A 22955-nucleotide genomic window follows, 5' to 3' on the forward strand; every position below is an offset into this window, starting at 1 on the left:
TGGCAATATATGGTGGTATGAGACCCACACTTCTGGATTATACCCTAGTTTTCATAGGCAGGGCTCGCCAGCCGCGCGGTTCAGCAAGCTGCGCAGGTGCAGACCACACTGCGCATGCGCTGATCGTGCTGCGGCGCCATGCCCGACTATAATCTACTTGCCTGTGGCGAGTACATTACCTAAATTGTCAAGCCCTGTTCATAGGGATCCCCTAGTATAGACCCTGTTCATCTGCAGAGTCCCACTTACTTCAGCAAGTCTTTGCATAGGTACATAGTTCCATACTAGCAGGTCTTAATGCATCCACAAGGCCTACTAGAATATTGTAATTGTGTGAAAACCATTGAAAGTCTGGAAATGAATAGCTAATCTTTCACTAAGAGCCTTGCCACTGTTCCACGAGTCTTGACCTGACTCCTTTCTCTGGCCAAATCCTTTCTCCTTACCTGGCACGGCACCCACTACAAGCATCCTGAAGCCCCAAGAAATTGGTGACTCCTTAAGGAATTTGTCTAGAGTTCAATGTTTTGTTAGTCAAAAAGCATGTTCTCTGCAGACTTGCACTTAGAATGAGCATAATGTTTAATAGTAATGCCTATTTGTTTTGTGGGGAATAATGTTACTGTGACATGTCTAAGAGGGTCTGAGGTTCTTTTTAAAAAAAAACTTGGTGCCCAGATACCCTGTTGATGTGTACATTGGTAATGATGTATTCAGGCCATGTCTATGTGCTATAGCAGCACAGCTAGGCTATGTCTACACTCGCGGCTTCTTGCGCAAGAACATCTTGTGCAAGGGTTCTTGTGCAAGAAGTCTTGCGCAAGAAAACGTCTACGCTGCCATGGATGTGCAAGAGCGCCCATGGCAGTATAGATGCTCTCTTGCGCAAGAAAGCTCTCATGGCCATTTTAGCTATAGGGCTTTCTTGCACAAGAAATCCCTGCCGAGCGTCCACACTGCCCTCTTGTGCAAGAGCTCCTGCACAAGAGGGCTTATACCTGTTAAAAAAGAGCGTAGCTCTTGCGCAAGAAACCCTCTCTTACCACGCCCTACTATAAATTTCCTTGCGCAAGAGCGGGTGGGCAGTGTGGATGCTCTGCAGATTTTTGCACAAGAACAGCCATACTTGCACAAGAAGCCGCGAGTGTAGACATAGCCCTATGGTGTCATAGATATGCTGTGTATATACTTCCTATAGTGATAGAAGTTAGATAATCCACCTTCTCAGGCAGTGGTAGCTTGGTCATCTAAAAAAGCATTTTTCCATCAAACTAGCCATATTTATTTCTGGGAATTAGGTTGAGATAGCTGTGATGTTCAGGGATGTGAAAAACTCACACTCCGGAGAACTGTAGCTATATTGACCTAATTTTTAAGTGTAGAGAAGGCCTTGATCTAGAAAAATGTATTTTAAAAGAAATATGTTTTGATTGTTTGAACTACCTAAAGGATTCTATTCTCTCTTCTCTCCATTTGTATGTAGTCACAATTCACTATATGGCCATTTAACAGATTGTGCTATTTTATAAGTGTCTGCACCTCGCAGCATAATTGAGACTAAATAACAAAACTGAGGATAAGCTATATTAATATTAGTTATACAACTTCGCTGTTGATAAATTAGCAAATGGAGAGCCCTTTTTTTCTGTGCTAAGAGCCTGTTAGAATTATATTTCTTGGATTTTTCATTTACCTAAGCTTCACATAATGTGCCTTACCTATGTACTTCATTATATTTTAGGTACTAATAAAGTGAACCTTGTGAAGATCCCATCAACTGCTTCCAGTCCTCGGGATACTGCTCTAGCAGCTGTTATATGCAGTGCACTGGCCACAGTGCTCTTAGCTCTTCTCATCCTTTGTGTTATTTACTGTAAGAGACAGTTTATGGAGAAGAAGCCAAGCTGTGAGTTTCCAACTATGATTTTTTGTAATATTTTAGGAATAACAAGATAGTGAAGTACAACAAATTTCTTTGCAGGGTCAGGGCCTTTGGCAATACAGTGGGAGTGTAGACCTTTTTAAAACGGTACAAAATATGCCATCAGAGAACTGTTTCTTTAAAATTACAGTACAGACAGTCCCCGGGTTACGTGGATCCGACTTACGTTGGATCTCTACTTACGAACGGGGTGAGGGAACCCCGCACTAGCTGGGCCCCCTCCCAGCAGACCACCGAGATGCGCCGCGGTGGTCCTGCCGCCCGCGTCCTCCGTGGCGAGAAAAGCTGCTCCGCGTCGGCCTGGTCTGCTGGGGGAGCCCCCCCAGCAGACCAGGGAGACGCGGAGCAAAGCCGCGGAGGACGCGGGCGGCGGGACCAAGGTGCGTCCCCCCCCCAGCAGACCAGGCTTTTCTTGCTGCGGAGGACGTGGGCGGCGGGACCGTCCTCCACGGCGAGAAAAGCCTGGTCTGCTGGGGGGGGGGGGGGGCGCAGCTAGTGCGCCCCCCCTCCCCCCCAGCAGACCAGGCTTTTCTCGCCGCTGGTCAGTTTCAGCAACGGCTGACTTGGGGACACCAGGGGCAGAGCAGCTGGGGTGCTGCCGGGTTGGTCCCGCCGCGCCAAGGGTCGGTGCTACCAGACCAACCCAGCAGCACTCCAGCTGCTCTGCCCCAGGCGTGTCCGAGTCAGCCGCTGCTGGTCAGTTTCAACAGCGGCTGAATCTGGACGCCTGGGACAGAGCAGCTGGGGCACTGCCGGGTTGGTCCCCACAGCGCCGCACCTCGGCACTGCGGGGACCAACCTGGCAGCACCCCAACTGCTGTACCCCAGGTGTTCCCAAGTCAGCTGCTGCTGAAACTGATCAGCAGCTGATTCCAGGAAGCCCGGGGCAAAGCAGCTCTGCCTCGGCCTTCCTGTAGTCAGCCGCTGGTCAGTTTCAGCAGTGGCTGAATCAGGGACACCTGGGGTACAATATGTACCAGTTCTGACTCACATACAAATTCAACTTAAGAACAAACCTACAGTCCCTATCTTGTACGTAACCCAGGGACTGCCTGTATTAATATTACTATATTATTGAAGAAAAAATACCATGTTTGTCACTAAGGATTTATCCATATTTATAGATATGTTCAAGATGAATGAAATGTCTTAATCAACTGTGTTTCAATTAATAATCTTGTCAACATTTCATCCATAACATTAAAGTAGGAGCAAACATTAAGCATGATATTTTTGCCCTCATTTAAAAAATATCCTTAATTCAGGTAACGTAATGACTTTTAATGATCCTTAGATGTATAAATAAAGGAATACTGGATAAAAGTAAGGAGATATTACTTATGTATGTGATACTGGTGAGGTCACTCATTGAAAAATTGGTGAAGGTTCATTGAAGAGCTGCCAGGATTATTTGAGGGCTGATCTTATAATGAGTTTTAAGGAGTTCCATATATTAAACTTACTTCAGTGAAACTTAAAAAATGATTTGACCATAGTCCATAAATTACCTACATGTCTATAGTAGAGGGGTCATTAATGTGGCAAATAAAGACAAAATAAATATCCAGCTGCTTAAGCTAAGAATATTCTAAAGGAAAATACTGCAAATATTTTTATTAGCTAGGGTAACTAACCTCTGGAATACCTTACTAAGGAAAGTGATGGATTTTTAATCACTAGGCATTTTAAAATTGAGATTATATGTCTTTCTAGAAGAGATTCTAGATGAACCACAATTTTTTGACTCAGCACAAGAATGCACAAGAATGCCCTATCTTATGCAAGAGATCAAACCACATGGTCATAATAAGCCCAATTGGTCCTAAAAATCTATTAAACCTCAAGTGTGAATGTTTTGTTAAATATAATGTTCAAATACTCCATAAACATAAAAAACTGTGAACAAAAACAAATAGAGCATACTGATACATTTTCTCTTCAATTTTATTCAAAGGGCCTATGAGATCACAGGATAATCACTGCAATGGTTCTGAACTGTCGTGTTTTGATAGACCCCGGCTTAATGATTATGCTCACAGAACATGTTGTCAGTGTCAACGACATGCATCACAGACATGCGGTAAGTTAGGTCTCCATAGGGCTTTATGAAGATGAGAAGTCTAAACAGTGGGAACACATGGAATGCTGAGCTTTTATCTAGCAGCTGAGTTGCTTTGATTGGTATCTTAGTTCAAACAAGGTTATTTGGCATGATCAGTCTTCTTAAGTTAGGACTTATTGTAAGTGTTAAAAGAAGGTGGTCTTCTCGTTATAGGCCTTGAATTTTCCAAGCAGCTTTTGAGGTAGACTTTGTTTTATTGTTTTGGATTGGTTGATCATCCCTGTAAATAATCTGCAAGTTAAGATATGTGGAAGACAAGGTGGATGAGCTAATATCTTCTATTGAACCAACTTCTCTTGGTTAAAGAAACAAGCTTTTGAAGTTAAAAGAGCTCTTCTGCGGGTCTCTTTAGACCTGTTTGCTTCCTGTTGCTCTTAAAAAGTACAGTTAATTCAGGCTTTGAGATTTAAATCGATGTGTGTGTTCAATCAGCATGAACATTAGCATTTTCACAGTGAATCTAATCCCATACATTAAAAGTATGTCTATAATGCAGTTTAACGCCCGCAGCAGGGCTATGCCAGCTAATTAGGGCTCACAGGGCTTGGGCTGAACACTGAGCTCTCAGACACTCCCATCTTCCCTGAGCCCAAATGTCTACATTGCAATTAAACAGTCCCTCAACCCAATATCTGAGCCTGAGTCAGCTGGCATGGGCCAGCTGTGGGTTCTTAATTATAGTGTAAACATACCAGAGGAGGCTTGAACTTCAAAGTTATTCAAATGTGGTAAACTAATATCAGTACAGACAAAGTTAAAATCACTGATAGGTTATATCATCATAACATAATTCTAAATTTGTTTTTCTATGGCATTTGTAATTACCATTATAGTGTCAGCAAACACTATAGTTAGGGCTGCATAATAATTTCCTCTCTTATCCCACTTCAGTGGCTCAGAGTTTTCTAAAACCTTCACAAAATTAAACTGAAATTTTACAGATATTGGTCTCTGCCCAAGGGTGAATATGTAAAAAAGAATAAAACGCACAGTTCAAGAACTGCTTCAGAAATGTAGTCATTTATTGCTGGCCTGCACCAATAATAAATTTAGTTCCCTGCCTCTTTGCTCTATGAGTAACCTTAACTGTGTTCCATTGTACATATGTTGGAGTAATAAGCTTTGTGAGTAAGGGGGAAGTGGTAGACATTATATATCTTGAATTTAGTAAGGACCTTAATACTGTCTCACTTGGCCTTCTTATAAACTAACTAAGGAAATACAACTTAAATGGAGCTAATAATTGGTAGGGCCATAATTAGTTGGAAAATCATTCACAGAGAGTAGTTATCAGTGATTCACATTGAAGCTGGAAGGCATATCAAGTTGGGTCCTACAGAGGCAATTTCTGGGTCTGGATCTGTTAAATGTCTTAATAAATTATTTAGATAATGGCACATAAAGTACACTTATAAAATGTGTAGACAGTACCAAGCTGGGAGGTGTTACAAAGGCTTTGGAGGATAGGATTCAAATACAAAATTTCTGCACTTAGAAAGGAAAGATCAGTTGTAGACATACAAAACAGAAAATGACTGCCTAGGAGCACTGCGGAAAGGGATCTGGAGGTCATAGTGGATCACAAGCTAAAATATGTGTCAAAACTGTAACACAGTTGCAAAAAAGCAAATATCCTTCTGGATATATTAGCAGGAGTGTTGCAAGCAAGACACAAGAAGTAATTCTTCCTCTCTACCTTGCACTAATTAGGCCTCAACTGGAGTATTGTGTCCAGTTCTGGGCGCCGCATTTCAGGAGAGTTGTGGACAGATTGGAGGGGTCCAGGGAGGAGCAACAAGAATGATTAAAGCTCATGATCAAGCATGACCTATGAGGGAAGATGGAAAGAACTGGTTTTGCTTAGTCTGGAAAAAAAGAAGACTGAGAGGGAACATAAACAAGTATCTCTGGGTATGTCTACACTACCCCGCTAGTTCGAACTAGCGGGGGTAATGTAGTCATCCGCAGTTGCAAATGAAGCCCGGGATTTGAATTTCCCGGGCTTCATTTGCATGAAGCCGGCCGGCACCAACAAGGTGTACAGCTAGTTCGGATTAGAAGCCTAATCCGAACTAGCTAGTCCGTGCCGCATGTAGCCGCGCGGCACGGGGTCCGAACTAGCCGGCATTTAAAAATGGCGCCGGCCAGCTTCATGCAAATGAAGCCCGGGAAATTCAAATCCCAGGCTTCATTTGCAACTGCGGATGACTACATTACCCCCGCTAGTTCGAACTAGCGGGGTAGTGTAGACATACCCTAAAAGATTATTACCAGGAGGAGGGAAAAAAATTTCTCCTAACCTCTAACGATAGAACAAGAAGCAATAGGCTTAAATTGGAGCAAGGGCAGTTTAAGGTTGGACATTAGGAAAAACTTCCTAACTGTCAGGGTGGTTAAACACTGGAAAAATTGCAGAGGAAAGTTGTGGAATCTCCATCATTGGGGATTTTTAAGAGCAGGTTAGACACACACCTGTCATGGATGTTCTAGATAATACTTAATCCTGCAGGAGAGCAGGGGACTGCAATAGATGACATTTCAAGGTCTCGTCCCTTCTTATGATTCTATGCAATGCAACAGATTTTAATGGTTGTATGCAATTTCCTGAAGGATCGGCACAAAAGACTAGCTGAAAGTATTTGTGATGGTACTACAGTTGTTCTCCAGAGACTCACTTTTTTCTTAAATGAAAGCCAAGTCACTTAGTTATTGCTATTGTTAAAGTTATTGTTACTGTTGTGGAGAAAATCCTCAATTAAAACCTGAAGTAATACATATAATGAAAGGACTGGCCATTCCTTTCAAGGGATGCTAACTCAGATACCAGTTGAAATGTCAGCATTTCTTAGCTCTTTTACTCTTCATTGAAGAATATAAGAAAGGAGAGGAGCTATATTCTGAAGATAAAAAATGGTGGTTGGTGGTAGGCCCATACTAACACAGGTTGGGACTGAAGGAGAGCACAAACTCTTCCATTTTCCTGAAAAAGAAGTTCAGCTTTTAAAGTTTGGGTAACACTGATTTTAAAGGAGTAATAAAAAGACCAATTTTTTTTTAACAATGACATCTCACACCTTCATGAATTAATTTATGTAAAACTGGGGGAAATTATAAATTTACAAAAATACAGACTTTAAACTTACGGCCCTTTGTGAATTAATTGAAGGCATATTTTATCTATGTTAAAATAAAGTTTTATTCTGTAGGCCCAGTTCATTTGATTCCATCACTGTGCTGTGATGAGACCTGTAGCATGGAGCACAGCAGTCACAGCTGCACTTTCCATTCTCAGACAACACTTTATGAAAGGTAACACAATTTTTAGACTGTATGAAGCATTAACTATTTTGCATGCTGGACAAATTAATATTTGTACAGGTTACATTAAAATAGTGCTAAATGAAAAACTTTGAACCGCTGGCAATCCTTTTTGCTAGATTCATAAAAAAATCATGTTATGGAAACAAATTCTGTATTTTCACCCAGAAGAAAAACTATACAAGATCCAAGCCATAAGTTTGAACTTAAGTAAAATAAAAGTAACACCTTCTGTGGGAGAGTGTCCTCATTTCCTCCCATGATGGACATTCTTCCCCTCTCCCAATTCTGCTTTGGCCTTTTGGTGACCCTCTATTCCCTGATGGGCTAGCAGGATATTGTTAGCCTCTGGTTTGCCCGGAACAGTTACAGCAGTAAACCAGAATTCTTCAAGCCAGTGATATGGCTTATAATGTCCAGGAACACAGTTTATATGTTTTTGGTTCTGAATCTTTAAATTGCTCTCCAAATTGGATAATCTGTTCTAGTACTTTTGAGAGTAAACTATGAGGTTGTATTTAATCATTTATGTGCAAATCAGGGATGTTAAATATTGGTTAATTGAATAGTCGATTAACCTCATTAATTCTTATCAGTTAAGCGACTATTCTATAGTCCCTGGGCAGCCCCTGTCCAGTGGAGAGGGGTCTGAACTCCTGGACCCGGCACCAGCTAGAACTGAGCCGGGCTCGCTGCCCGCCTGGCTTTTAATAAACTTTAAATGCATAGCCACAGCAGGGGTAGGTCTAGGCCTCAATGCAAGCCAGGACTGAGCTGAGCTGTTGTCCAGTCTGCTAAAAAATTTACTGGCAAGTGTGGGGGGAAAATGCGTGTAGTCTTTTGCATTAACCTATAAGGTTTTTTCTTATCGCTTAATTGGTTAATGGACTATACTGTTACATCCCCAGTACAAAATGCCTGCTATTGGAAAAATATAATGTTAATGAGTCCCATAGCATTAACTATTCATTCCTAATCAACTTTGCATCTAGCCAAATGTAAATACAGTAGTGGCACAGTTATTTATACATCATGTATTCTGTGTAGTGGGTAAAAATAGAAAGCTTTGGATGTCATCTGATATTTCCTAACTGTGTATTTTAACATAGAATATGTTTTAACCAGAATTGTTTTCTGTATAAGGTTTTGACTGGCCATCTGCTGTTTTATTCCTGTGGTCAAATATGACTAAACATTTAGAGGTAGTTTAAATAGCTGCCCTTGATACAGTATTGCTTAGTAGTCAAAGCATTCAATTTAAAACATGTAGACATTCTGCAGCTACTTCTATAAGTGTTAGCAAGGTTGACTCCGCCCCGTTATTCTTCCATTGCTGACAGATTGAGTTCCATGTCATTTGTGTGGGGTCTCCGGTTAGACTTGAAAAGTACAAGTCCTGCCAACTCTGTCAGGATATGAAAGACCCCATGGTGATTTCCATAAGAGTAGGTGTTTGCCCCAGTTTTTTTTCCCAGAAAAGTCTTTTTCCTTCAACTACACTGCAAAAGAAAAAAAAAGTGGCAGCAAGTCTCAGAGCCTGATTCAACTGACAGAGGCACAGGGAGCTTGTGCTACAGTGCTAATAAAAGCCATGTAGACATTCCTGCTTAGGCCACAGCCTGGGCTGTGAAACTGATATCCTTGCCTGAACAGGAGCATCTACACTATTTTTTTCAGTCCCATAAACCTGAGTCAGTTGACCTGGGCTCTGACAGTATGTCTGCACTGTAATTAAAAATTCTCAGCTGGCCCATGTCAACTGACTTGGGTTTGTGGGGCTTGGGCTAAGAGGCTGTTTAATTACAGTGTAGGCATTTAGGCTTGGGATGGAGCCTGCAGTCTACCACCATGTGAAATGGGGAGGGAGTCACAGAGCTCATGCTGCCTCCTGAGCCCAAATGTCTACATGGCACTTAACCCCTGAGCCAGAGCCGAGCCCCATGAACAGTTTTCCCTGTAAGCTGAGTGTTTGGGCAGCTACCCAGGAGAGATTGAGGTGCTGCCTAGCTGATTAGCAGAGCACCCACATCTGCCTGCAGCCAGCAGTTTGCATTTCTACTAGAGGTACACATCCTCACATACCTCGGTGCCCATAACAATGTATTCCACACATGGATGGAAAAAGTTAGGAGGAACTTTGGCATGGGGCAGCTGTGGCTTTTTTATTACAGTGTAGACATACCCTGAGATTCAATGCCATCTTTTGTAGGGCTACGTCTAGACTGGCATGGTTTTCCGGAAATGCTTTTAACGGAAAAGTTTTCCGTTAAAAGCATTTTCGGAAAAGCGCATCTAGATTGGCAGGATGCTTTTCCGGAAAAGCACTTTTTGCGGAAAAGCATCTGTGGCCAATCTAGACACGCTTTTCTGCAAAAAAAGCCCCGATCGCCATTTTCGCAATCGGGACTTTTTTGCGGAAAACAGTACTGTGCTGTCTACACTGTCCCTTTTGCGCAAAAGTCTTTCGGAAAAAGACTTTTGCCCGAACGGGAGCAGTATAGTATTTCCAGAAAAGCACTGACGATCTTACATGAGATTGTCAGTGCTTTTCCAGAAATTCAAGCGGCCAGTGTAGACAGCTGGCAAGTTTTTCCGGAAAAGCAGCTGATTTTCCAGAAAAACTTGCCAGTCTAGACACAGCCTAGGTGTTTTTTAGTGTAGACATACTCTTAGACACATAGTAATAATAACCTTTACAAAAACTGATCTAAAATTGTGACTTACCTGAAAACTGCTTCCAGTTTCTTCTTTTTTGTGTAAGATAGAAGTAGTCCCTCTAAAAATAAAAATAACCTACCTATACTCTCTTATATTATGTATACTGAATGCAGAAATAGAAATTAGGGCAAAACATTTCTTACTAGTCATATCAGATATTATTTTGAAGGCTGATTGTAAAGGATGAAAAAGTCTAAAAAAGGGTGTTACTAAGAAGTATGAATGAGTGTGACGGACTATCAGCATTGTCTCTACCTTTCATAATGTTCCCAATGCCCTGCTGTCTTCAGATTTGAGAAGAAACATTGCTATCGCCAGAGTATTAGCTTAATGTGATCATGTTTAATTTTCTTAATGCAACAATTACTAGTCTCATAGGGTATGTCTACACTTGCCCCCTAGTTCAGACTAGGGAGGCAAATGAAGCATACCAAAGTTGCTAATAAAGTGTGGGATTTAAATATCCCGTGCTTGATTAGCATATTCGCGGCCGGTCACCATTTTAAAATGCCGGTCGCCCGATTTAACTTGCCGTGTGTAGACGCGGTAGTCCGATCCAAAACCCTTCCCTTGAATTAACTGTTACTCCTCATGCACTACACACGGCAAGTTAAATCAGGTGACCGGCATTTTAAAATGGCGAACGGACACGAATATGCTAATCAAGCACGGGATATTTAAATCCCGCACTTCATTAGCAACTTTGGTATGCTTCATTTGCCTCCCTAGTCCGATCTAGGGGGCAAGTGTAGACATGCCCATAGTCTTTGGAGAATTTTTTCAAACCTGTTAACTTTTCTCTTTGCAGGACTTTAAATTCGGTGGGAGAAATGATTCCTGCATTCCTCGGTTCTCTTTCACACTCGGCCTGTGGGGACCTTTCAGATGCTTGGCCTCTTATGCAAAACACTACTTGTTGCGACAGCAACTCTTTCTGTGAATCTTATCCAGAGTTGACTAATGGAAATATCACTTCCTTCAATCCAGAGACTGAAAATAAAGCCAATAGAGATCTAGATAATGACCAGGATCTAAGTGATGTACTTATTTTAGCCAAGTCTCATCCTGGAATCTTTGCTGAATCCACTGAACTTTCTAAACAGAGCACATGTGTGGATGCTTCATTAGTTCAGAACTCAGCTGTTGGAAACCTGCCAATGTCAGAGTGTGATGAAATAGTTAATAACCCCACAGACTGATAATAAGGTAAGATACATATCTGTAAAGAAAAAATTAAGAAAAACTTTTTATTGTTAGAATGGTGCACTCTGAGGCAGAACTAGGTAAGTATGTATAAGTCCTCCTGCCATACTATAACACATACAAATAAAAGAGTTGGTGAAGTAATTTATACTATATAATTGTAAAACCTTCAACATTTTGACTGCATTAAATGCATGATATGAATTTTAAAAGTGTAATATTTTTTTCTATACTACAACGTGGCAATAGTGTGAATCAGAATGGAGGGAACAGAGTAGTTATTTTATCTTCTATATTTTGCACTTGTCTGACTTGCGCTGAAATACTGACCAGTGGTGGTGCCAGCTCTTCAAGAAGGATGTTAATAAATTGGAAAAAAGAGTTCAGAAAAGAGCAATGAAACTGATTAAAGGATTAGAAAACATAGTGGTAAAAAAAGAGTCTCCAACTATTTAGCTTAACAAAGAGAAGTTTAAGGAGTGACTTCTGCAAGTCTCTACATAAGGAAAAATACTTAATAAGGGTCTCTTCATTTTAGCAGATGAAGGTGGCTGGAAATTGAATGTAGTTTAAACCTACAAATGACATGTGCTCCATGCTACAGAAAAGACAGAAAACCCCAGAGTCCTTATCAGTCTGACCTAGGGGGAAATTCCTTCCCAACCCCAAATACAGTGATCAGTTGGATCCTGCATGTGTTATCAATACCCATTAGCCAGGCACCTGGAAAAGAATTCTCCGTAGGAACTCACAACCTTCACCTTCTAATGCAAGAAACCCTCATCATTCGCAATGGATGTGTTCCTGGTGCCACCACAAATGGTGAAATTCACAAATACTGGGAGCCAAGACTCCCAGCCCTGCAGTGAGCTCCCCGCAGCTCCCAAATTCATCACCGGGGTCAGGAGCCACAGGGAACTCACTGCAGCTGCCGGGAGCTGCAAAGATCTCATTGCAGATGCCAGGAACAGCTCCCGGCAGCGTCAGTGAATTCCCCACAGTTGCCGCTCTCCCCTCCCACCCACCTCCGCTCCTTCCAGGCTTGGAAAGGAGACACACACACACCTCCATGAGTACACAGAACTATGAATAATGATTCTGTGAATCATGAGGGTCTCCTGTATGTCATCACTGGCCCATTGGAGATACAGGTTGAAACTCCATAATCCAGAGTTCCCTGATACAGCAACACCCCTGATCTGGCATTGTTGGGTGACCCCTGTGAGAGCACTCATGGACATAAGCCATCAGGCTGGGTCCAGGAGTGTTGACAAACTAGGGGACCAAGACGGAGCCCCAGGAACAACAGAGCCACTGGGAGGAATGTAAAGCCCCTGGTCCTTTATAGGGGGGTGGGGAGCATAGCTCCTTGTCATGGTGGAGGGCAGCAGTATGGCTGGGCCATAGTGGCATGCTGGGAGGAGGGGGTACTGCATAAACGCTGAGAGGAGCAGAGAGCCACTCAACTGACAGCAGAGCCACTTGGTGAAGCATGGAGCCACCAGGTGGCAGTTGTGCTGCTGGGGGGGACCATGGAGCTGCTGGGCAGTTGCAGAGGCCCCGGGAAGCAGCAGAGGACAAAAAGGAATCCCCGGCCATTAGCAGGAGCACAGAGACCCAGGTGACAGCAAAGCCACCAGGGAGAGAGTGAAGCTCTTGACAGCAGTGGAGTCCTCAGCCACTGTGGGCAGAGCAGAGTCCTGGTGAGGGAGTGGAGCCCTGAGTGGCAACTAAGCAATGGGGGGGAAGTAGAACTCCCTTTCCCCAGCACTGTGGGAAAAGCAGAGTCCTGGGTGGCAGTGGTACAACCAGTATTTGTATTCCATTGTAAACAGTCCCAGCATACCATTCCTTCCATAAATTTATCAAACTCGATCTTGAAGATGGTTAGGATTAGGGTTTCTTTCCCTACTACTCTCCTTGGAGGCTGTTGCTGAACTTCACTCCTCTGAGGGTTAGAAACCATTATTTAATTTCAAGCCAAAACTTGTTGTTGGACAGTTTATATATATTTGTTCTTGCATCCATATTGGTGCTTAACTTAAATAACTCCTCTCCCTCCCTGCTATTTATCTCTCTGATGTATTTATAGAAAGCAACCATGTCTCTCCTTGGCTTTCTTTGGTTTCGGCTAAATAAGCCAAGATCTTTTAATCTTATCTCATAAGGTAGGCTTTCAATTTCTCTGATCATCCTAGTAGTCCTTCCTTGTGCCTGTTCTAGTTGGAATTTATCTTTCTTAAACATGGGAGACCAGAATTGCACACCATATTCCAAATAAGGTCTCATCAATGCCTTCAATAATGGTACTTACACTTCCCTGTCTTTACTGGAAATACCTCGCCTGATGCATTTTAGGACTGCATTAGTCTTTTTCATAACCACATCACATTGGTGGCTATAGTCATCCTGGAGTCAACAATACACCCAGGTCTTTCTCATTCTTTGTCACTTCCAACTGGTAAGTCCCCAGCTTATAGCAAAAATGTGTTGTTGATATCCCTACATGCATGACTTATTAAATTTCTGACTAGATTATTACAATATGCCCTTTTGGCTTTGGTCTGAGGTAACTATAATTTTATAAATAGTGTGTAATCATGTTATTAAAATCTATAGAATAATAGCATGTACAGAAAGAGATAAGAAGAGTGGTGTTATTGTAACCCATGACATTTCTTTTTCCTGACTTTTGAGGGCTTATCCATGCAGCTTTAAAGTTCTTTTAACATCATTTTATAATAGAATATAGTCCATAATATCTGGAAATGATTCTGTGTATTAGGTTACTGATTACTAAACTCAATTCATAGTTTCAGAAGAGATAGCTAATTACAGGCAGTCCCCGGGTTACGTACAAGATAGGGACTGTAGGTTTGTTCTTAAGTTGAATCTGTATGTAAGTCGGAACTGGCGTCCAGATTCAGCCGCTGCTGAAACTGATCAGTTTCAACAGCGGCTGAATATGGACGCCAGTTCTGACTTACATACAGATTCAACTTAAGAACCCCAGGCATCCCCAAGTCAGCTGCTGCTGAAACTGATCAGCGGTTGATTCCAGGAAGCCCGGGGCAGGAGCTTCCTGTACTCAGCCACTGGTCAGTTTCAGCAGCGGCTGACTTGGGGACGCCTGGGGCAGAGCAGCTGGGGTGCTGCTGGGTTGGTCCAGTAGCGCCGCCGCTCCTCGGCGCTACTGGACCAACCCAGCAGCACCCAAGCTGCTCTGCCCCAGGCGTCCTGATTCAGCCGCTGCTGAATCTGACCAGCAGTGGCTGAATCAGGACGCCAGGGGCAGAACAGCTGGGGTGCTGCCCGGTTGGTCCAGTAGCGCCCAGAGCGGCGCTACGGGACCAACTGGCAGCGCCCCAGCTGCTGTACCACAGGTGTCCAGAGCAAAGCCACGGAGCTCGGGGGCAGCGGGACAGCCCAGACGCGCCGTGGCTGTCCTGCTGCCCTCGGGCTCCGTGGCTTTGCTCTGCTTTGCTCCCCGTCCCCCTGGTCTGCAGACCAGGGGGACGGGGAGCAAAGCGGCGGAACACGCGGGCAGCGGACAGCCCAGACGCGTCTGGGCTGTCCGCTGCTCGCGTGCTCCGCGGCTTTGCTCTGCTTTGCCTCCCCCGTCCTCCTGGTCTGCAGACCAGGGGAATGGGGGGGGGGGCAAAGCAGAGCCAAGCCGCGGAGGACGCGGCCAGCTGTCAGCTGACCGCACGCTCCGCGGCTTTGCTCTGCTTTGCCCCCGTCCCCCTGGTCTGCAGACCGGGGGGGGGGGGGGGGGCAAAGCAGAGCCAAGCCGCAGAGCACGCTGCCAGCTGACAGCCCAGACACGTCTGGGCTGTCAGCTGACCGCGCGCTCCGCGGCTTGGCTCTGCTTGGCTCTGCTTTGCTCCCCCCCACCCCCCGTCCCCCTGGCCTGCAGACCGGGGGGGGGGGGCAAAGCAGAGCCAAGCCGCGGAGCGCGCCATCAGCTGACAGCCCAGACGTGTCTGGGCTGTCAGCTGGCCGGGCGCTTCGCGGCTTGGCTCTGCTTTGCCCCCCCCCCCCCCGGTCTGCAGACCAGGGGGACGGGGGGGGGGGCAAAGCAGAGCCAAGCCTCAGAGCGCGTGGGCAGCGGACAGCCCTGTCCGCTGTCCACGTGTTCCGCCGCTTTGCTTCCTCTCCCTGGTCTGCTGGAGACCAGGGAGAGGAACGGCCCCGTTCGTAACTGCGGATCCGACATAAGTCGGATCCGCGTAACTCGGGGACTGCCTGTAATACATGTTTGTAAATAAAGCATTCTTGAAGATGAAATGTATCATAGATGTCAAAGTATATATTTACATTACAGTATACTGCTCCATAGCTTGTAAATGCCTCTGATCAGGGATCATTGTGTCTATAAAGCTCAGTGCCTACTGGCACTTAGCAAATATTGACTAATATCTAGGAACAACATCGTTTCCAATGTCCAAAAAAGGTTCCATGAATCAAAGTGCTAGGTCCATTAAAATAGGTCTACTGGACTTCAGCCAAAATTATTACTTATGGGCATATTTATTGTTTGATGCCAAATCAAGAAGGCCATGTTCTCATAAGTAAATTTGTGTGATGTGGAACTACCAAGTAAATAGCTCCTTTTTTGGAATCAAGTCCTTGAAACCAGTTTGGACAAAGATGCAGCAGACTGAGATAGAATACACTAGGCCGAACTCTAATGAGGTGACACCATAAAAATGAGATGACACAATGGAAATGAGGTGACACCAAAGAACAGAACTAGCAATCATAAGAATTGTACCAATAAGTATAAAGCCAAAACTATATCATGTATTGATTTATGAACTGCTCTCCTATTAAACAGAGTGAAATTCAATACTCTCTTCATTCACTTTAATAATATGAGGATATTTGATCTTATGTGGAAATCCTTCTTGATTTTGCATTTGAAAGTCTATTCCTTGCCAACCATATTTGTTGGTATCTTCCCTTTGTGTTTGAGATTTGGATATTGTTAACAGTAACCAAGATTATTTTGGTTAGTTGGTTAGTATTATTTTTCTTCATCTGTCTTCTTTTCTATATTTAGCAGAGATTAGATATGATATTTTATTTATCTGGCATAAACTTTCCATGTGGAATCTCAACATTGCCTCAGTGCATAGGCATTTTTTTGGTTAAGACAATTTAATGACTTTTGGGGAAGACAATACAATGCAGACTTCTGGACAGACCAATGAACTGATGCTGAGACCTGAACAGTAATTCCAGATCTGCTACTGACCTATTACATGACCATGGGAAACTCATTCCTATTCAATCCTTTCCTCTTGTGCCCTTTGTCTGCCTAATCTATTTACTCTGCAGGTTCTTTGGGGAAGGGACTGCCTTTCGGCTAAGATCATGTGTTTGAGCATCAAGCACAATGGGACTCCAATCTTAGTTGGGTCTCTAGGCGCTATTGCAATGAAAGTGATTTTTAACAGAGCTTGGAATTGTGTGATTGTACAATTAAATTTACAAAGGAATATATATAAGACACAAGGTCAGTTTCTTGCCTGCTTTTGTAATTTGTTTTGTTGCTTTTATATTCGATCACCATAAAATCAGCAACAAATTAACATTTTAGGTATAGAAGGACATGCAGTTTTTATGTGATTTCATGTAACCACTGTTGTGTCACTTTCTTTTAGGAAGCCAACAGGAGTGTTTCTGCCAAAAATAGAACTGAATGCTACCTTAATGCCTGTCTGTTGATACTCGTGAAATGAACACCGCCTAGGTCCTAGGTGTTACATGGTTTCGGAAACAGCAGAAATTAATTGGCAGCATATTAGACCTTTCCGTAAGTTGCATCTGAGCCATAACAGCTCTGTAAGCTGAAACGTCAAGGAACATCTTGAAAGAAGACTGAGCTGGATTCATGATATTTAAAAAGATGCTATAGTTCAGTGGTTATTATTATTGGGAAGTTATCTGGCCTGTGTTATAGAGGAGGTCAAATCAACTGATCAGAAGGGTCCATTCTGGCCTTGGAATCAGTTGTTGAACTTCGCATGTCTTATAAACAACAATCTTCTTTGCCTCAAAGAGGCTTGAAAAGCCTAAGAAGATTTTGTAAATATAACAAAAAGAATTACATTAGTGTGTTTGTACTGATCTATTAAATATGGCTACAAATGACGGAAGATGTGGGGCAGAAGTTTGCCAGTTACCCTGTTTGCAAATGAATGATGTATTAGGAAGTTGCCCTGGCTAGATGTCATGCTCACAATTTCTACTGTAGAATGAGTTAAAAAATAAATGCTTCTATTTATGTGATAATCATCTATTGATAAAATTAATTTGCATTATGTATTACACTTTAGCCATTAAGCTACTCTTGGGAACTAAGCAATTTGCATGTTATAGTAATATGTATTATTAAAATTCCCTGAAAACATCACACTTTTTAAATCAGGAGATTCACCTTAATATAGATTTAGATTTATAAAAATCATCCTAATAGCTAGGGGGTTTTGTATTTGTTGTTTGGTATGTTTAGTATGTGGAAGGGTCAATATATTGGACTTGTTATATCATGTACTTTTTAGATGTTGAAATAATTTTTGTAATAAACTGCCATGTCAAATTACAGTAAACATACCATGAAAGTATTCGTATAAGTCAGAGCTAAACTATTACAATAGTAATGTATAATTTTCAGGGGTCATATCTTGGTGACCTAGTCCCTTTGTAAACATATACCTTAATTAAACCATCAAGTTATGCATATGACTTAACTGAGTTAAACATATCATCTTACGGCTGTTCTTTTCCCCATCATCTCTCTAATATTTCTTAGCCCTAACATTGCATTTTTCATTGGGTGTATTCACCACATATAGTGCTTACAATCAGTAATTCTAGTGGACTGCACTAAGAATTACATTCAGCAGGATTGAACTGTGCGATTCTGAGATCTTCTTGTAAGAGTACTATAAACCAGGGAGGTCTTGGCATAATAAAAGTAATCAACAAAATCCTGTAGATTTGCAATGAATGTTCCTTCTTGCTGCAAGTATATTCATCAGTATTTATATTGCCATGCACACATTCCATGTCCTTAAAGAAAAATCTCACTTGCTGATGGCACACACCGATAGAAGTTTAGACCAGACAATGGGGCTTCCTGTGACTATGTCTAGACTGCAGGTTTCTTTCGAAAGAAGCTTTTCTGGAAGAGATCTTCTGGAAAAACTTCTTCTGAAAGAGAGCAGCCACACTGCCAAAGCACATCGAAAAAGTGATCTTTTTCAAACGATAGCATCCACATTGAATGAACACTATCTCGCATTTAGGTTGTGATTTCTATGGATGGAGTGACCATCAGGGTACCTGTGCTTTTTCCTCTTTCCTCTTCTTTCAAAAGAACTCCCTCTTCCCTGCCCACACATGCCTTTTTCCGAAAGAGCTCGTTTGAAAAAAGGCGTCTTCCTCATAGAAAGAGGTTTACCAGTGTCGGAAAAACCTTCTGTTCTTTCAATCTTTTTTCGAAAGAATGTGATTGCAGTGTGGACATAAGTGAAGATTTTTCTGAAAAATGGCCATTTTTCCAAAAAAAAAAAAAAAACCTGTAGTGTAGACATAGCCTGGCTGAATAAGAGCTATTCATCATGTGTAGGTGGTCCAGAGGATGGCCTATGGTTACTGATTAAATAATTTCTATGAGTATTTATACAGAAAATGTTACTACATGATAACTGACTTGCTATGATCCATACACAGTTGTGCTTGCAGTATAAATAGAATCAAAGAATACTAGAACTGGAAGGGGCCTCATGAGGTTATCAAGTCCAGTCCCTGCACTCATGGCTAGACCAAGCATCATCTATAGATCACTGATACAGGCAGTCCCCGGGTTATGTACAAGATAGGGACTGTAGGTTTGTTCTTAAGTTGAATTTGTATGTAAGTCGAAACTGGTACATATTGTAGGGGAAACTCTAGCCAAACATTTCTCCACAGCTCAGTTTTATTCTCCCACACCTCACTTCCCTCAGTCCTTTATTCTCAAGTTGAGGTGTCTGCTGAGAAAAGCTGCTCCGCGTCTCCCTGGTCTGCTGGGGGGGGGGGAGGCGCTAGCTTTGCGTCTCCCTGGTCTGCTGGGGGGAAGCAGCTAGTGCGGGGTTGCCTCACCCAGTTTGTAAGTAGGGATCCGATGTAAGTCGGATCCATGTAACTTGGGGACAGCCTATGTATATTTATCCCACGTGCTCTTAAATACCTCCACTGATGGATATTTCACAACTGCCCTAAGCAATTTATTACACTGTTTAACCACTGTGACAGTCAGGAAGTTTTTGCTAATGTCCAACCTAAACCTCCCTTTAAGCCACTGGTTCTTGTCTTATCAGAAGCAAAGGACAATTTTTCTCCCTCATCCTTGTAATACCTTTTTAGATATTTGAAAACTGCTATCATGTCCCCTCTCAGTCTTCTCTTTTCTAAACTAAACAAGTCCAATTCTTTTAGTCTTCCATTATAGGATATGTTTTCTAGATCTTTAATCATTTTTACTGTTCTTCTCTGGACCTTCTCCAATTTCTGTACATCTTTCTTGAAATTATTCCAACTGAGGCCTAATCATTGCAGAATAGAGGGAAAGAATGACTTATTGTGTCTTAGGGTACGTCTAGACTACCGCGTTTTGTCGACGGAAGTTTTGTCGACAGATACTGTCGACAAAACTTCCGTCGACAAAGAGCGTCCAGACACATTGAGTTCTGTCGACAAAGCAAGCTGCTTTGTCGACAGAACTCCGTAGTCTGGACACAGTGTTACAGAAGCTGTTATGCCTCGTAAAATGAGGTATACCAGCGTCGACAAAACTGCTGAGTTCTGTCGACGTTATGTCGACAGAACTCAGCGGTAGTGTAGACGCTGGTATAGTTTTGTCAACAAAAGTCCACTTTTGTCCACAAAACTAGGTAGTCTAGACACACCCTTGCACACACCACTCCTGATAATGCATCCCAGAATTATGTTTGCTTTTTTGCAGCAGTTTCACACTGTTGACTTATATTTAACTTGTGGTCCACTATGACCCCTAGATTCCTTTCTGCAGTACTCCTTCCAAGACAGTCACTTCCCATTCTGTATGTGTGAAACTAATTGTTCCTTCCTAAGTGGAGTACTTTGCATTTGTACTTAAACTTCATCCTGTTTACCTCAGACCATTTCTCCAGTTTGTCCAGATCATTTTGAATTATGATCCCATCCTCCAAACCACTTGCAACTCCTCCCAGCTTGGTATCATCTGCAAACTTAATAAGCATACTCTATATGCCAATATCTAAATCATTGATGAAGATATAGAACAGAACCAGTCCCAAAACAGACCCCCTGTGGAAACCCACTTGTTATGCCCTTCCAGCATGACTGAACCATTAACAACTACTCACTGAAAACAGTTGTCTAGACAGTTATCTTGTCTAGGCACCCATCTTATAGTAGCCCCATCTAAGTTGCATTTCCCTAGTTTATTGATAAGAAAGTCATGCTAGACTGTATCAAATGCTGTACGAAAGTCTAAGTATACCACGTCTTTGTTATCCTACCAAAGAAAGCTATCCATCAGATTGGTTTGACATGATTTCTTCTTTGCAAAGCCATGCTGGCAGTTACCTATCATGTTATCATTTTCCAGATATTTTCAGATGAATTCTTTAATTATTTCCTCCAATATCTTCCCTGGCACAGAAGTTAAGATGACTGGTCTGTAGTTTCCTAGGTTGTTCTTATTTCCCTTTTTATAGATGGGCACTATATTTGCCCTTTTCCAGTCTTCCGGAATCTCTCCCAATTTCCAGGACTTTTCAAAGATGATAGCTAAAGGCTCAGATACCTCCTCTGTCAGCTCCTTCAATATCCTAAGGTGCCTTTCATCAGGCTCTGGTGACTTGAAGATATCCAACTTCTCCAAGTAATTTTTAACTTGTGCTTTTTTCATTTTAACTTCTAAATGAAAGTTAAAATTTCCACTAGCATTCACTATATTAGGCATTCCATCATTATCCATCTTCTTGGAGAAAACTGGAACAAATAAGTCATTAAGCACCTCTGCCATTTCCAAATTTCAAGGTTACTGTTCCTCCCTCTTCACTGAGCAATGGACGTACCCTGCCCTTGGTTTTCCCCTTGCTTCTACTATATGGGTAAAATGTTTTCCTGTTACCCTTTATGTCTCTAGTTAGATTGATTTCGTTTTGTGCCTTTGCCTTTCTTATCTTGCCTCTACGTACTTGTATTATTTGCTTATATATATATATATATATATCTCCTTTGTCATTTGACCTAGTTTCCACTTTTCATATGACTTCTTTTTGTTTTTTAGATCATATAAGATCTCCTGGTTAAACCAAGGTAGTCTCTTGCTATACTTTTTGTCTTTCTTACACAATGGAATAGTTTGTTTTTGAGCCTTTAATAATGTCCCTTTGAAAAACTGCCTACTCTCTTCAGTTGCTTTTCCTCTTAAGTCTTGCTTCCCAAGGGACCTTTGTCTTCATTTTGCTGTTCTCCCTTCTGCTATTCCTTAGAATCATGAACTCTCTGATTTTATGATCACTTTCAAATTTTCAACCAGTTCCTCCCTATTTGTTAAAATCAAATCTAGAACAGCTTCCCCCCAGTAGCTTTCTCAACCTTCAGAAATAAACAATTGTCTCCAATGCATTCCAAGAACTTGTTGGATAATCTGTGCCCTGCTGTGTTAGTTTCCTAACATACATCTGGATAGTTGAAGTACCTGGTCACCACCAAATCCTGAAAATTTACATATTTTCTAAAGATTCAATAAGTCCAAATAACTGCATTTCTGGATTCCTTTTGTTACTTTCATACATTAGGGAAAACATAAAATTTTACTTTCTGCTATTTACTGCATGAATACGCTTTTTTTTTTTGCATATACTGTGTAAAGAGAAAAATCCAATGCTCATTTCATTGCATAGCAAAATATTGTTTGAATTTTAGTAATCAGAAATTCATTTCAAAATGGTAATAAAACTTTGCCTGAATCTTTCACCAATAAGTATGTTTCCCAATGGAATTTACACTGTGAGCATTTTTGTTCAGCAGCTGTCTGTTCATATACATTAAGAGCAAATTGTAAAAAACAAAACCCAACACCACACACCAAAGCACTGCAGAATACGTTTCTTTAAATATATATGTATATTATGTATATATTTTTGAATAGCTTTTCTTAATTTAACCAGATTGGTCTTGTTTATACTGTGTATACAAGCAACATTGTATATGCCAATAGAAAACAAATACCAACACATTTAGACAGTGTGCATAACAGGGTTTTTTTCCAGTCCTGTTTATATAGTGGACCTTTAAAAAGATCTATAAATTATAATCTTGTGTAAATTGTTTTGTAATGCTTTTTCTATTTGTGAATAAACTGTTACATGAATTGTTCTTCATTTGTGAATGTCAGCCAGTGAATATCATTCTTTATAATGATGGCCCATATCTGGTCATAATCTTCTAAAACAGATTTCCCCATGGATTTGAGTAAAGAGTGCTGCTTTAAAAAAATGGTGTAACCTGGCCCAATATTATTTGTAGGTACATGTGAAATTAGAATGATTAAGTCTCCAAATTAGGGGAATATGAAGATACTACCCG

General features: G+C 41.8%; 1 protein-coding gene across 4 annotated transcripts in view; it reads left to right on the forward strand.

The window, feature by feature from the left end:
- The window catches only part of TNFRSF19 (TNF receptor superfamily member 19), a 131538-nt gene extending 108788 nt beyond the window's left edge, over positions 1 to 22750 (forward strand). For all 4 annotated transcript variants that reach the window (XM_075919267.2, XM_075919268.2, XM_075919270.2 and 1 more), the window contains exons 6-10: positions 1742 to 1906; positions 3897 to 4022; positions 7271 to 7373; positions 10909 to 11306; positions 16970 to 22750. In XM_075919267.2, coding sequence (XP_075775382.1) covers positions 1742 to 1906; positions 3897 to 4022; positions 7271 to 7373; positions 10909 to 11299 — 785 coding nt within the window. In that variant the 3' untranslated portion in view covers positions 11300 to 11306; positions 16970 to 22750. The remainder of the gene's footprint in view (positions 1 to 1741; positions 1907 to 3896; positions 4023 to 7270; positions 7374 to 10908; positions 11307 to 16969) is intronic.
- The last annotated feature ends 205 nt before the right edge of the window (positions 22751 to 22955 follow it).

Source organism: Pelodiscus sinensis, chromosome 1 (assembly GCF_052426305.1).
Source record: "Pelodiscus sinensis isolate ZL-2025 chromosome 1, ASM5242630v1, whole genome shotgun sequence".
Taxonomy (NCBI): domain Eukaryota; kingdom Metazoa; phylum Chordata; order Testudines; family Trionychidae; genus Pelodiscus; species Pelodiscus sinensis.